This window comes from Chiloscyllium punctatum, chromosome 9 (genome assembly GCF_047496795.1).
Source record: "Chiloscyllium punctatum isolate Juve2018m chromosome 9, sChiPun1.3, whole genome shotgun sequence".
NCBI classification, from domain to species: domain Eukaryota; kingdom Metazoa; phylum Chordata; class Chondrichthyes; order Orectolobiformes; family Hemiscylliidae; genus Chiloscyllium; species Chiloscyllium punctatum.
This window is the reverse complement of record NC_092747.1, coordinates 23,347,008-23,362,513: the sequence shown is the minus strand read 5'-3', so window position 1 is coordinate 23,362,513 and position 15,506 is coordinate 23,347,008. Positions and strand designations below refer to the sequence as shown.

The window sequence follows — 15,506 nt, the reverse complement described above, 5'->3', positions numbered from 1 at the left end:
ATTGTACCAAAGACCTGTGCTCCTGAACTGCATAGTCAACCCGGCCAATTATCACCTCGTTAATTCTTGACCATGATTAAAGTGATCAAAGTGTTGAATGCTCTCGAGGGGCAAAACCCCGGGGCTGGACGGGCTGACTGTGGAGTTCTTCAGGGCGTTCTGGGACGTCCTGGGGAACGACTACGCACAGGTCCTGGGGGAGTGTCTAAATGCCGGACAGCTGCCCCTTTCTTGGCGCAGGGCGGTCATCGTCCTGCTGCCAAAGAAGGGGGACCTTCGTTCTTTGAAGAACTGGCATCCGGTCTCCCTCCTCAGCACGGACTACAAAATCTTCGCCAGGGTGTTGTCTTCTCGCCTGGCTTCCGTGCTGGCCCACATGATTCACCCGGACCAGTCCTACACGGTCCCGGGCCGGAGGATACACGACAACGTCCACCTGGTCCGGGACCTGATCCATTTCTGTCGACGGGCTGGTCTGCCGAGCGCCTTCCTGTCTCTCGACCAGGAGAAGGCGTTCGACAGGGTCGATCACGAGTACCTGCTCGGGACTCTGCGGGCGTTCGGGTTCGGGACGCGGTTCGTCGCCCGGATCCGACTCTTGTACGCCGCCGCAGAGTGTCTGGTTAAAGTTAACGGGTCCCTGACGGCGCCCCTTCGCTTCGGGAGAGGAGTGCGTCAAGGCTGCCCCCTGTCCGGCCAGCTGTATTCCCTGTGCGTGGAGCCTTTCCTGCGCCTCTTGCGGAGGAGGTTGTCGGGGCTGGTTCTGCGCGGCGCGGGCACGGGGGTGGTCCTCTCGGCCTACGCCGACGACGTGCTCCTCACTTTCACCGACCCGGCTGACCTGGGGAGGATGCGCGAGTGCCAGGCCGTGTACTCGGCGGCGTCTTCCGCCAGGATCAACTGGGCCAAGTGTTCCGGACTACTGGTCGGTCCGTGGCGGGTGGACTCTCTGCCGGAGGAGTTACGGGGGTTCAACTGGAGTACCACCCATCTCCTCTACCTGGGGGTCTACCTCAGCCCGGCTGAGGAATCCTGGCCGGCCAACTGGCAGGAGCTGGAGGCCAAAGTCTCGGCTCGCCTAGGCCGCTGGACAGGACTGCTCCGAGTGCTATCTTACAGGAGTCGAGTGCTGGTCATAAACCAGCTGGTGGCCGCCATGCTGTGGTACCGGCTGGTCACTTTGGTCCCTCCTCCTGGCTTTGTCGCTGACATCCAGAGAACGTTGGTCGACTTCTTCTGGGACAAAAAGATGCACTGGGTCGCCGCGCAGGTTCTGAGTCTCCCTATCGAGGAGGGCGGTCAGTCGCTGGTGTGCGTCCGCACCCAGGTCGCGACGTTCCGCCTTCAGACCTTGCGGCGATACCTTTACGTCGAGCCTCCTCCTAGGTGGTGCGCCCTGGCGACGTATTTTTTCCGCCAGGTGCGTAACCTCAACTACGACACGCAGCTCCTGTTCGTCGACCGTGACGGTTTGGAGGTCGCCCTCAAGGTGCTGCCTGTCTTTTACCAGGACCTGATCACTGTCTGGAACATGGTCGAATCGCGTCGCGCCTACCCTCTGGCTGGAGTAGCGGCTGTCGTCAGGGAGCCGTTGCTCAGGAATCCGCACCTCCGTACTCGCGGGTTCGAGTGGCTGTCGGAGGGGAGGGCCGTGGCGGCGAGGGCGACCAGGGTCGGGGACGTGCTGGGTGCCGGGGGCCTGGGCTGGACGCTGCCGCAGGACATAGCTAGCAGGGCAGCGGTAGACGTCCGGTACGTGGCCACCACCATCCGACGCCTTAAAACGGCGGTGCTCGGACCCGACGTAGTGCACCAGTTGGAGGACGCTCAGGTGTGCGGTGGGATCCCGTCCGCGCTCACCCCGGCCCGGACGGAATTTCACATTGGCCCCAAGGTCCCGTACTTCCCGCGGGAGCCTGTGCCCCACAACCTGAGCCGCCTCCGGAATTTTAATTTTGTCCCTTTCAGGGATATAAAAAGGAAGGCCCTGTATCGACTGCTGCTGCACACCGTCCACCTCTTCTCCCTCATCCACCGTCCGGACACGCCTTGGCGTGCCCATTTGCCACCGGGCGGTGGGGATCCCCAGTGGAGGGCTCTCTACGCGGGAGTCCTCCCCCTTTCTCTCGGGGATCTGGGGTGGAGGGTGCTGCACGCAGCAGTCCCCTGCAACCGCAGATTGCGGTGGTTCACGGACTCCCAGCCCAACTGCTTGTTCTGTGGCGCTGTGGAGTCCGTGGACCATGTATACATTGGGTGTGGGCGTTTGCACTCCCTTTTTGATTTTCTTAAGAACCTTCTCCTCTGTTTCTGGCTGCACTTCAGTCCCACGCTCCTGATTTTCGGGCACCCGGTACGGAGGAGGGAGGGCAGGTCTGAGGACCTCCTCGTGGGTCTGCTCCTGGGCCTGGCCAAACTGGCCATCAACAGGTCCAGGCAGCGGGCCGTGGAGGGGGTCGTTAGGGCCGACTGCCTGCCCCTCTTCTGGGGTTACGTTAGGGCCCGGGTGTCCTTGGAGAAGGAGCACGCGGTGTCCACCGATACCCTGGAGTCGTTCAGGGAGAGGTGGGCGCCGCAGGGAGTGGAGTGCATCATTTCTCCCTCCAGCTCTATTTTGATTTAGTCCCTACCCTCCCCTTCACTGTTTTGCTCACACAGCATTGCCCTGTGGTTTGAAGGGCAGTGCTTGTCACTGGCCACTCGGGCGTCTTTCCTATCTTCCTGGTGGTGGAAATTGAATAAAGAAAAAAAAAATCAAAGTGTTGAAGTGGTATCGAGCTGCTTACTGATTCTTAGTTTGTGTTCTACCAGGACCACTCAAGTCTTGACCTCATTACTGTCTTGCTTTATACATTGAGAAAAGAGCTAAACTATAGAGGGAAGGTGAGAATGACTACCCTTGACATCAAGGCCACACTTGACTGTGCATTTGGAATGGAACATAGTGTAAAGGAAGATAGTTGTGGTTGTTGGAAGTCAGTAATCTCAGCTCCAGGACGTCTCTGTGCTGGAGTTTCTCAAGGTAGCATTCTAGGCCAACCATCTTTAGTTGCTTCAGCAATGGCCACCTCTCCATCATAAGCTCAGGGGTGAGTTAGTTCAGTGATAAGTAGAAAATATTCAGCACAATTTGCAGCTCCTTGGTTACTGAAATAGTTCTTGTCCAAATGTAGCAAGACATGGATGAAACCAAGGCTTGGAGTTGCAAGTAGTAAATTACATTTGTGAGATACAAATCCCAGCAAAAATAATTTCTAATTAGACAGAACCTATGCTGAATGTCCCACTATCAATATTCTGGGAGTTGCAATTGACCAGAAACTGAACTACACTGACCATATAAATACAATGGCTACGAGAGCAGGTCAGAGGCTAGGAATCCTGCAGCAAGTAACTCACCTCCTGACTCTCCAAAGTCTGCCCACTATCGACAAGGCACAAGTTAGGAATGTGATGAGTGTAGCCCCAACAACACTCAAGAAACTTGACATCATCCGGGACAAAGAAGTTGACTTCATTGGCACCACATCCACAAACATTCACTTCCTCCATGTCAATACACACGTGGCATGGTGGCTCAGTGGTTAGCACTGCTGCCTCACAGCACCAGGGACCTGGGTTCGATTCCCACCTCGGGTGACTGTCTGTGTGGAGTTTGAACATTCTCCCCGTGTCTGCGTGGGTTTCCTCTGGGTGCTCTGGTTTCCTCCCACAATCCAAAGATTTGCAGGTCTGGTGAGTTGGCGATGCTAAATTGCTCATAGTGTTAAGTACATTAGTCGGGGGTTGGATAGGGGAATGGGTCTGGGCAGATTGCTCTTCAGAGGATCGGTGTGGACTTGTTGGGTCGAAGGGCCTGTTTCCATACTGTAGGGAATCTAATCAGTAGCAGCACCACAGAAATTCATATCGTTTCTTCCAAATCCAAGATCGCTAACATCTTAAAAGGACAAGGGCAGTGGATCCATCAGAATGCCAACACTTGCAAGTTCCCCTTCGAATCATTCACCATTTTGACTTGAAAATATATTTTGTTGTAACATAGGCTGGATCAAAATCCAGAAATTCCCTCTCCAACAGTGCTGTGGGTGTAATTACACCAAATTGACTGCAGCAGTTAAACAAGGCAGCTTACCATTGCCTTTGCAAAGGCAATGAGGTGCAGGGAATAAATGCTGCCCAAGCCAGTGACATCAACGTGCCCTGCATACATAAAAAAAACTCATGGATTCCATAGTCCATATGTTTATGCAATACCATGATAGGTGGCAGCCACTGCATTTCATTCCTCATAAATTTTGTTAAAGATTCCATTTCATTTTGCAGATTCCTGTGTACCGTGGTGCAGGTTCCTCTCTTCTCGGAAACCAACTCAATGCTCATCATTACCACGGAGAAGATGGCCTGGGTAATGTTCCAGACTCTGATGCTCCAGGGTTGGAACATGTAAAAGCTGAATACGCAGTGAATGCCTTGATCAGGATAACCAATGAATATGCTGGTCAGGTGAGATTTATGAGTTGCAGAAAATAATATTCTAGTAATCAGTAGAACACAGGAACATTAGTAGGTTAGTTAGCCCCTCAAATCCATTCTGTCATTCAATTATTTCTGCATAAACCCTACCTTCTGCCTTGATTCTATGACCCTTAGTATTTTTACCTAACAAAAATCTATCAAGCTCAACTTAGAAATATTACATTTAACCAGCGTTGACTTACTAAGGGGAATTTTCTAGATTTACACTATAATTTCTGACTTTACATTTAGTGAATCTTATTTTTCTGACATATCCATTTTATAGCCCAACTAAAAGTTTGTCAAACTCTACTTACAGTCACTGAGTTATAGAGATGTACAGCACGTCAATGCTGAACAGATATCCTAAACTAATCTTGTCCCATTTGCCAGAACTTGGCCCATATCCCTCTAAACCCTTCCTATTTGGAGGAAGTAGTTTCTATCTATTTATTCTTTATATGGCAACTTTTAAAATGTGTACTCATTCTGACATAACAACCACCTCCCTCAGCCAGCTAGGAGGACCAGGCAGCTGATATTGCTGTTCATATTGAGTTATTTATGAATTGGCTACCAATGTGGCCAGGATATTTTGTGGACAAGGTCAGAAGTCAGAAGTGACTTCACCTGATGAAGAATCAGCACTCTGAAAACTTGTGATTTCAAATAAACCTGTTGGAATATAATCTGGTGTCGGGTGACTTGTGACCTAGTCCATCCCAGTCCAAAACCTCCACATTGGTGTTTTTTGTGGATATGGTTAGTGATGTCTTTGCTGGCGTAGAATTAATTCTCGTGAGGTGACAAGGACAATTCCATCTTGTTTAAGAACAAACATGCTTGAACATCTATTTTCAGTTTGATCGAGCTGGATTTGAAACAAATCTGAATATAAAATTAATCTTCATGTGTTAAATGGCAAAGTAATAAAAATAATGCATTTGATATTTTACAATTGTTCAATCTTTAACTTTACCACCTCTCAGTCGCTATGATAACCATTTGTTTGTTACTATACAGGTCTCTCTAGTAGCGACTGGACCCATGACTAATGTTGCTCTGGCATTTAAAATGGATCCCACCTTTCCATCAAAGTTAAAATATCTCTATATCATGGGAGGAAATATGGAAGGTATACCATATACTTCATTTAGATCAACCAATTCTACTTTGTGGTGGATGGGATGCAGTCTTCATAGTTATGTCTAACCCAGTCTTTTTCTGATTGACACTATATGTATTTTTAATAATAATGTGTGTGGAGGGTTGGGGTTTTATTTTCTCCACTGCCCTAAACAAATTGCTTGACTAACTGACAGATGCTAGAAGGAATAAACATGAATCAAACTCATAGCTTTCTCGTCTTCATGGCTTGGCAGCCCATCACATTTGTTCTTATGATTCATTAGGGAAACTCTCAAACTGATACTTTCTAGAACAGAAATTTAGATTTTCATCACTGTTTGAAACTAAGTCGATAGCTCTTTAATGTACAGTTTCTCAATATCTAATTAACATACAATATTTCATATTCAGCTTCATCTCCACCACCAATCCCCCAAGAAGTCCTGCCAAAGGTTTAATTCATACACCACATCAGTCCTGCTCCATCTTGAATGGTGGCAAACAATTAAACAACTCACTGGAGAAGGAGGCTCCATAAATATTCCCATTCTCAATGATGGGAGAATACAGCACATCAGTAAAAAAAGATAAGGTTAAAGTCTTTTAAGCAATCTTCTGTCAGAAGTGCTGAGTGGATGATTGATCTTGGCCTCCTCCAGAGGACCACAGTTGCTAGACTTCTGCCAATTCATTTACTTCACGTGATATCAAGAAATGGTGAGGTGTTGGATACTGCAACATTTGTGCCCTGAATTGTTGCACCCCTAGCCAAGCAGTTCCAGTACAACTACAAAATTGGCATCTATCCAACCTTGTGAAAGATACCAGGTATTTCATATGCACAAAAAAAAGGACAAATCAAACCCAGCCAAAACTGCCAATCTGTCTACTCTTGATCATTAATAAAGTGATGGATAGTATCATCAAAAGTGCAGTCAAGCAACACCTGCTCAGCAGTAACCTACTTGCCGATGCTTAGTTTTGGTTCCTCCAGAGCAACTCAGTTCCTGATCTCATTACAGTCTTGGTTCAAACATGGACAAAAGAGCTGAATTCCAAAGGTGAGGTGAGAGTGACTTTCCTTGACATTAAAGCCATATTTGGCTACATGTTTGGAATTAAAGCTAGCATAAATGAAGATGGTTATGGTTGTTGGAGATCAGTTATCTCAACTCCAGGACATCTCTGTGTTGGGTTTCACAGGATAGTGTTCCAGGCCCAATTATCTTCAGCTGCTTCATCAACCACCTTTCCTCCATCATAAGGACACTGTGGGAGTGGTCCTCAAAGATAGCACAATGTTCAGCACCATTCATGATTCCTCCACTACTGAACCACTTGATGTCTAAATGCATCAAGACCTGGATAATATCCAGGTTTGGACTGAAAGTAGCAGCAACATTCATCTATCATTCATGCCATACAAATACCAGACAATCACCATCTCCAATAAGAGACAATCAAACCATCACATCCCTCAACATTCAATTATATTACCATCATGAAAGCCCTCACTATTAACACTATTAACTATTAACAGGGAGTTACCATTCACCCTGAAGTTGAACTGGACTAGCTATATAGATTTTGTGACTAAAAGAAAAATCAGAAGCTAGGAATATTGTGGCAAGTAACTCATTTCTTAACTCCCCAAAGCCTGTCCACCAGCTACAAGGCACAAGTCAGGTGTATGATGGAATACTTCCCAAATACTTAGATGAGGGCAGTTTCAACAACATTCAAGAAGCTTGACACCATCCAGAGAAAAGCAGGCTACTTGATAAGGAACTGCATCCACAGTGACTCTGTCCTCCACCAAGCTTAGTAGCTGTAGTGTGTGCCATCTAAAAGATCCACTCTAGAAATTCACCAAAGATCCTTAGATAGCACCTTGCAAATTGCCAACCAATTGTTATTGCCATCAATTACTTGCTAATGAATACGATCATCCAACTAGGAAATTCCATATCACAAATCATCTCTTCTGTTGGACCTTGCATGAGTGGTGAGCCAAATCCAAAGATCTACTGCAAATTTTCCAGGTGTTTCTGGGAGTTTGAGGTAATCCTTGGCCTAGAGATCATTGGTTTTACTTTTTCTGGTTCCTTTGCCACACTTTCTCTTGTAAACTGGTGTTCTCAAAGAATTGCATCCCTTCATGTAGGAGTTTCTTTCAAGTTAGTTTCTTCTGAATAGGGTCTCCCAAGTATTGACATCCATGTTGTATTTCTTGACGGAAGGCTTCAGGGAGTCTTTGAAATTCTTCCTTTGACCTTCTCTTGTTCAAGCACCTTGCTTGAGCTGGGCAAAGACTATTTGCTTTGGCTGACAGAACCCAGGGATCCTTAACACATGGCTGACCGAGCAGAGTTAGTTTTGAATGATCATGGCTTCAACGCTGGTGCTATTAGCTGCTTCAAGGATGCTGATGTTGGTACGTTTGTCCTTCCAGCTGATGTGCAGAATCCATCTTAAACAGTATTGATGCTGCGTCTCAAGGGTTTTGAGGTGATGTCTACACATAGTCCAGGTTTTGAAGCCATATTGAAGAGCTGGAAGGAAGACTATCTTATATATAAGTATCTTGGTATAAGCACAGCTGTCACTGAGATCCCTAGGCATTGAAAGTGGTGCTAACAGGTAGGATTTGCTGTTGAATCTCTGCACCCTTTGATGAGAGGCAGCTTCCCAGACAAGAGGAATGTTCCATATTTGAGAAGATTTCTCCATGGAGAGCTGGATCAGACTTGGTAAAGGATTTGAGTCTTCTTGAGATGAAGCCGTGACCAATTCTTTGATATGTTTCTGTGAAGTCATTAAGGGAGGTTTCAAAATTTTCTTCTGAAAGAGCAGAGCTGACATTGTTATTTGTATACTGAAGATCCACAAATGAGATTGGTATTGTTTTCTTCTTGGATTTCAATCAGGTAGAAGAGCTTTCTGCCCATCCTGTAGACATTGTCCACACCACTGGGAAGCTTACTCTTAACATGAGGAAGAATGATGGCAATGAAGCTGAAGTAAAGAGTGGGGGTAATGACACATCCCTGCTTGACCTCTTGTCTTGGTCTCAAAGGATTCTGTCACATCATAGTCAGTGAAGACCATCACCAAAATCTTATTGTGGAGGAATCAAAAGCCTCAGATTGATTTGGCCATGTAGAGTGGTTGATATTGTTTCTGCCATTTCTCTTGGCTTTGCCAAGCAATGCAAATCATGCCCATAGTTTCATGGTTTGGTTAGAAGCCACAATTTCAGGAAGGCTTTTCACAAAGACTGGGAGAAGGCACCAAGGATGATTTTGGTCAATATTCCTCCCAGAGATGAAAGTAGGGAGATTCCTCATAGTTCCCACAGTCCACTTTGTCTCCTTTCTTGAAGCTGGTGGTAATAGCAGTGTTCCTGAGATCAGCAAGGATTTCCCTTTTGCCCCAGATTTTCAGGACCACTTGGTGGAGATAATGAGTAAACTCTGCCCTTCTATGTTTGAAAATCTTTGCTAGAATCCCCCTACTGTAATGACTTTTCCACTCTTAATGTGACTTCATCTTTTGCCACACTAGGTGGGAGTCCAAGATGATCTTGGATGGGGAGTTGGGGGATTTCCTCAAGAATGTCCTCATCAACAAATGTATCACAATGTAGGAGTTCTTTGAAGTGTTCTTGCCATTGGAGACTAATGTTTTCTCTGTCTCTCAAAAGGGCTCCATCCTTCCTCCACAATGCTAAAGATGTCAGGTCCATATATTGTCTCTTTGGCACTAAAGAAACCTGGGTGTCGTGTTTATCAGCAAGGAGTTGCAACTCGTTAGATTTCTCAACTCACCATTGATTGTTAATATACCTCGTTCTTCTTTGTAACTCAGCCTTTGCTATTTTGTGACTTCTTCTCTTTGCCTCACTGGTTATGTTATTCTGCTGAGGATGGAGAGCCTTTCCCATCTTCAGTGCAATCTCAGCTGATGTGATCATTCTTATTGAACCAATCTTGGTATCGCCTGGTCTTGTAGCTGATGGTTTCTTCACAGCATGAGATGGTGGCTGTTTCCGTCTCTTTCCAGATTTGCTCCACTCATTTAAAATGAACTCTTTGTTGGTTTTGGTAAAAACATTGTTAAAAGTTTCCGAGCCTGCTTTGCTCTTGAAGCTGCTCAACATGACCTATCTTCTGTTTCTTTGAGTTCAGTGGCTTCGAGAGAGCATTTGATGGACATTGAGGAATGGATGCTTTGGTGGATCTATCTGAAGTCTGCACTGGTAATCATTTTGGTAATAAGGACATCCTTTTGATCGCAGATGAAATGATGGGCCAGTCCTTTGATTGTGGATGCCTTCAAGAAGTCCTGAATTTGTCTTTTTGGCAGAACAGTGATAACCAGATGACAGCCCACATATTGGTGAACAGGAGAATCAAATTGGAACTGCAATTCCCAACCTGTCCCTTTCTGATAGTTCCTTTGTCAGAGTTGGGTGTCCTTTCCAACACTGACATTGAAGTCCTTAAGGATGATAGTTTTATTATCCCTGGGATGTTGGTGAGTATGCCATTCATGGTGGTGTAGAAGTCTTCTTTGGATTCATTTATAATATCATGGATTAGAGCATAGGCATTCTTGACCATCACCTGCTGGTTCTTGGCGAGTTGTAGATGGAGAATTGTGAGGTGATTATAGATATGAATGATGAGCTCTGAGAGTTGGTTGATGAGTTTGTTCTTGATAGCAAGCCCAATTCCAAGCAGGCTATATTGATCCTTGGGTTTTCTTCTTCAGAAGGTGTAAACACCACCTTCTTCCCTTAGCTGCCATTCATCTGCTCTTCAAGTTTTCTGCAAGGCAGCAATACCAATATTAATTCATGAGCAACAGGATAGTTCTTCATTCTGGACAATGGTGTTGCTTGTTATCCATGAGAGTTTGTACATTGCAGGTTCTGAGATTGACTTTGACTTTGGTTTTCAGATAGCAGGCAAATAAGCTGGCTGGATGTGGTTTTCCAACTAGGTTGGCGACAAAACAGACTGTTTTTAGGACACATTTTCTAGCCCTGTCCTTGTGCAGGATGAGCAGAGTGGATCCTGAAGAGGGCTGCTCACTCATGAAGAAAAGTGCTGAAACACTCTACAGTTCCTATTCCAAGACCGAAATGTCCGATTCAAACTTTACTGGCTGTGTGCCAGTCTGAAGCTAAGGACTTCCAGATGTTACAATCCTGTCTCCATCATCTCTCGACAGTTGCCACAAGGCTTATGCTGTGTATATGTGGGGTCAGGCAGAATGGGAATATAGGAGTTGAACTCCTCTTGGTGGATGCCTGTGTCTGGGAAATCTTTTTACATGGAAATACTGTTGCACGTCAGCAGACACATAGTTTTTGACATAAGGTAGATCCAGTTCCAGTGGCAAGGCAACCTCAATGACTAGGGAATCTTCCTACTGCTGCAGCCTTCATCCACCAGGAAGATATTCGTGTGATATCAGTGGTAGAGACAGCAGTTTTTAAAAATTATTTTGTATGCGATATGGACATCACTTGCTAGTCCAGCACTTATTACCATTCTACAATTTTAATTGAGAAGGTGGTAGTGTGTTGCCTTCTTGAACCTTATTTTCAACTAGTATTGCACTAAGATTTCATGGAAAGATATTCACAATTCCTAAAAAGCATCAATGGGCATGATTGTGTGTTTGATTGCGTAAAGTACACACATTATCAGTTAGCTAATATCTAATATTGATACTTTCATATGAGCATGTATTTTCCCAGATTGGTAAAAATGATTAGATTATTGAAGCCTTTGATGTTGTGATAGAATTAATTTCATTTGAAGGTTTTATCTTTTTTCAGGCAGGGGAAACGTGACAATCTGTTCTGAGTTTAACTTTGCAGCAGACCCTGAAGCAGCTTATATTGTCTTGAATCATTTTGAATGCCCAATGTATATTGCAACTTGGGAGTATTGTCAACGTTATGTATTACCTTGGGTAAGCTGTTGGAAGTAAATTTTAATAAAAATAAAATCAGCCTCACTGAATGCATGTTCACATGTTTTGCTTTAGAAAATAAGAGAAATTGTTCTAAACATGGATTGGATCTCAAGTAAAAGTACCCTGAGGTCAAAATATTTTTGTTTTGTGAGCTATTTCTGAGATTTTCTCAAGCCTACTTTGACTCTTGGCTATGCCATTTTTATTCTTCTCAACTTCTTTATTACATGATGCAGTCATGTCATGCATCACTTGCTTTTTTTTTAGGAGTTTGTTGTTTAGAAAGATAAGATTCCATCCACGGCACAAATACAGCAGATTGTATGCTGACATATATTATTGACAGTAAAGAACTTGAATATTGCTGAAAGAAGACACACACTTTGGTGAATCTTTTCTTAAAATGCATCAGGGTGATTCACAAGAAAGAGAAACATGGAAACTCGGAATAGGTTTAGCCCCTTCGGCCCTTAGAACTTGTTCCCCAATTTGATAGGATCATGGCTGATCCTCTGTCTCAGTGCTATTTTCCTGATTTCTCCACATTCTGCTTAAGGCCATTAAATCTAGAAATGTATCCATCTCTTTACTCAATATATTCAGTGACTTTTTCTTCACAAGTTTCTGTGGTAGAGAATTCTATAGGTTCACTACCCTTTCAGTGGAGAGGTTCTACCTCATCTCAGTCCCAAATGGTCTTCCCTATACACTGAAACTGTGTCCCCTATTCTACATTCTCCAACGAGGGAAAACATCCTCCCTGTATCTGGTGTCCAGCTGGTTAGAATTTTAAACATTTCAATAAGATCCCCACTTATCCTTCTAAACTCTAATGAATGCAGGCCAAATAGTAAAGGAAAGAGAAAACACCATGTAGTGATTGGAATCAGGTGGATCTTATTTACTATGACCTGATATTCCCAGACCTGGGGGTAAGCTGGAAATGATAGAAGGAACATCAAAATAAGCCAAGTGCTTCATCTAAGCAGACGATGAAGTTTTGTGCTGGAACCACAGAAATGGCCCCACATGAATATGAGATGATGTCAATGTGAGATCAGGTCCCACAATATACAAAGTTCAGGGAGGTGAGACGGTCCTGAATAAACATATGAAACACCTGAAAGCTGCAACCTCGCAAACAGAACAGGAACAAAACAAACTTGGTCACTCAGAACAGCTAGAAGGTCTTTCACACACCATGGGTTCTCCCCCTCCATCAAACAGCGAGGAAACCTCAGAATTCGAGATGGATGCAGTTTCACTATCTTGACCACGGGAAGAAGAGGAGGAAATTCTCCTGAGAAAGGGTAAAAACAATGACTGCAGATGCTGGAAACCAGATTCTGGATTAGAGTGGTACTGGAAAAGCACAGCAGTTCAGGCAGCATCCGAGGAACAGGAAAATTGACGTTTCGGACAAAAGTCCTTCATCAGGAATATAGGCAGAGTGCCTGAAGGGTGGAGAGATAAATGAAACACTCCTGAGACACTCCACACACAAGAGACAGGCTACAGTCCAGTACACACTGTCTGTGTCAAGGTCCTAGTCTGAGGAACTGGACCTGGGGTGAAAGAGTCCCAGGAGAAGCTACCAGACAAAGGCCAGGCCTACATCCCTGGATTTAGTGGGAGAAAGATGTAGTGATGGGAACCAGGTGGATCTTATTGACTATGAAGTCCTTGATTGGTGCTGTTAAACTGGGCCAAACAGGAAGCCTTGGCTGACAGATATAAACAAGGGATTAAAAATAAGCACTACCACAGTGAGGTGGTGGAGTTTTTAAAAGGAAAAGAACACAAGTGTCAGACATCCTGTTTTTAAAAAAAAGAACAAAATAAAAAAATCAGATAAAAACAAGGGAGTCAGAGAGTCTCTTGACTTCAGGGACTGACTCCAAACTTGCTCGTCACAAGCAGTATACTGTGCATGTGTAAATAAAGGGTGACTTGATGACAGATACTGGCCTCTGTGCAGTTATTTCAGTGACGATGACAGTGGATGCAATTAATGGTGTAACCACGCAAAACAGCCTACTAGTTGAAGCCCAACTGGACTTCAAACAGACACTACAATTGGCTTTGTCATTAGAAAATGTGGCAAGTGGAGCACGGTATCTGAAAGGCATTCCAATGGAAGTGGATACTCTCACCTGTCCAACTGAGTTTAGAGAACATCACTTGAGTGAAGGTAATTGCAGAGCCTCAGGCGGGCATATCCTGAGCAAATGTACCCTAGGCCAGCCCACCATAAAGCCCCACAACAAAACTGAGCCTCACCCAAATAGCTAAAAGGCTCCTTAGGATCTGGGCCAGCAAGCCAACGTAGTTGATGTCAGTCCTATAAGGCCTGACTTGAGTAACTGAATTCGGTATCCAGGAAAGTAACACCCTGGAAAGTCCACTTGCATGTGGGGTGGAACAGTTAAATTGCGTAGCAACATCCAAACCAGAACCAATTAAAATTAATGTCTGGTTGAATGGTCATCCAGTTCTCATGGGTTGAAACAAGCACAGCTGTGGCATTGGTTGCAGAATCTGTCTTTAACAAGACTCGCCCTGGACTCTAACCCTGAAATTTGCACAAGACCTTGGCTAGACTGAAAATATACATTGGGCAAACGTTACAGGTTAAGTGTATGACTTTGATTCCGGTCTCCTTTGAGAAGCAGTAGTGCAGTTACCTCTGATTAGACCCAAGCCTGTTGGGGTGGAATTGGCTGAGAAATATTCACCTTGATTGACTCAACATTTTTTGGTTAGAAAATGGCTGCCTGAGTGAAGTCGTAAGGAAATTCCCAGGAGTTTTTTCAGGAAGGGTTGGGGTCGATCAAGGGGGCCAAGGCCACTTAACATGTCGACCAGAAAGCCATTCTGCAATTTTGCAAGGCTTACTCAGTGCCATTTGCCTTACAGGCAAAAGTACAGGTAGAAATCAGAAGGCTGGAAAATGAAGATATCATCAAAACAGTGCAGTTTGCAGAATGGGCAGCACCAATCATGCCAATTATGAAGCCTGATGACTCAGCTCACCTTTGTGAGGATTTCAAGCAAACAGTAAACTGTTTCTCACAGCCAGATAAATACCCAATCCCTCACATGGAGGACTTACATACACAATTGCTGGACCTGAGCTACACTCATGTGCAATTGTGACTAAATGACTCCCAAGAGTATGCCATAATTAATACCCATAAGGGTTTATATCAATATACAAGAATGCCGTTTGGGGTATAATCAGCCTGCATTTTTTTCAGCAGATGATGGAGAACATGTTACAATTATCTGGATGATGGGCTAATAACCAGAAAGGCCAATAGAGTGCACTTGGAGAACTTAGACATAGTGCTTAAACGTTTCTCTCAGGCAGCATATATACCTTAGAAGGGACGAATGTCTGTTCCAGGTGTCCTAAGTGACCGACTTGGGTTATATAGTTGACAAAACAGGGTTATATCCATTTGAAGATAAAGTGAGGGCAATCAAATGTAGCCCATCTTCCATGTTTGTGCTGAGCTCAGGTCTTTCCTTGGGTTTGTGATTTATTTTGGGAAATTCATATGTAACCTGGCCTGGGAATAGTTGCAGAGCCAAGACGTAGCCTTTAAGGACATGAAAAAGCAACTATTGTCATCTAAGGTGTAGGCCCACTACAATCCAAAGCGAGAGGTGGTGCTGACATGTAATGCCTTCTCATATGGTATTGGGGTAGTGTTGACTCACCAGTAGCCCAAAGGAGAGGAACGCCCAATAGTGTATGCTTCCCAGACTTAGGCTGATGTCCAACGCAAATACGCCCAGGTAGAGAAGAAAGGTTTGGCAGTGAGATCCCACTAATACCTTTAGGAATGTGAATTTGTCATTGTAATGGA

At 44.9% G+C, this 15,506-nt stretch overlaps 1 protein-coding gene across 1 annotated transcript in view; it reads left to right on the top strand.

Moving 5' to 3' along the window:
- The window catches only part of LOC140480989 (inosine-uridine preferring nucleoside hydrolase-like), a 28,367-nt gene that overhangs the window by 6,375 nt on the left and 6,486 nt on the right, over positions 1-15,506 (top strand). Inside the window, exons 2-4 of the mRNA XM_072576599.1 lie at positions 4,327-4,506; positions 5,542-5,653; positions 11,495-11,631. Coding sequence (XP_072432700.1) covers positions 4,327-4,506; positions 5,542-5,653; positions 11,495-11,631 — 429 coding nt within the window. The remainder of the gene's footprint in view (positions 1-4,326; positions 4,507-5,541; positions 5,654-11,494; positions 11,632-15,506) is intronic.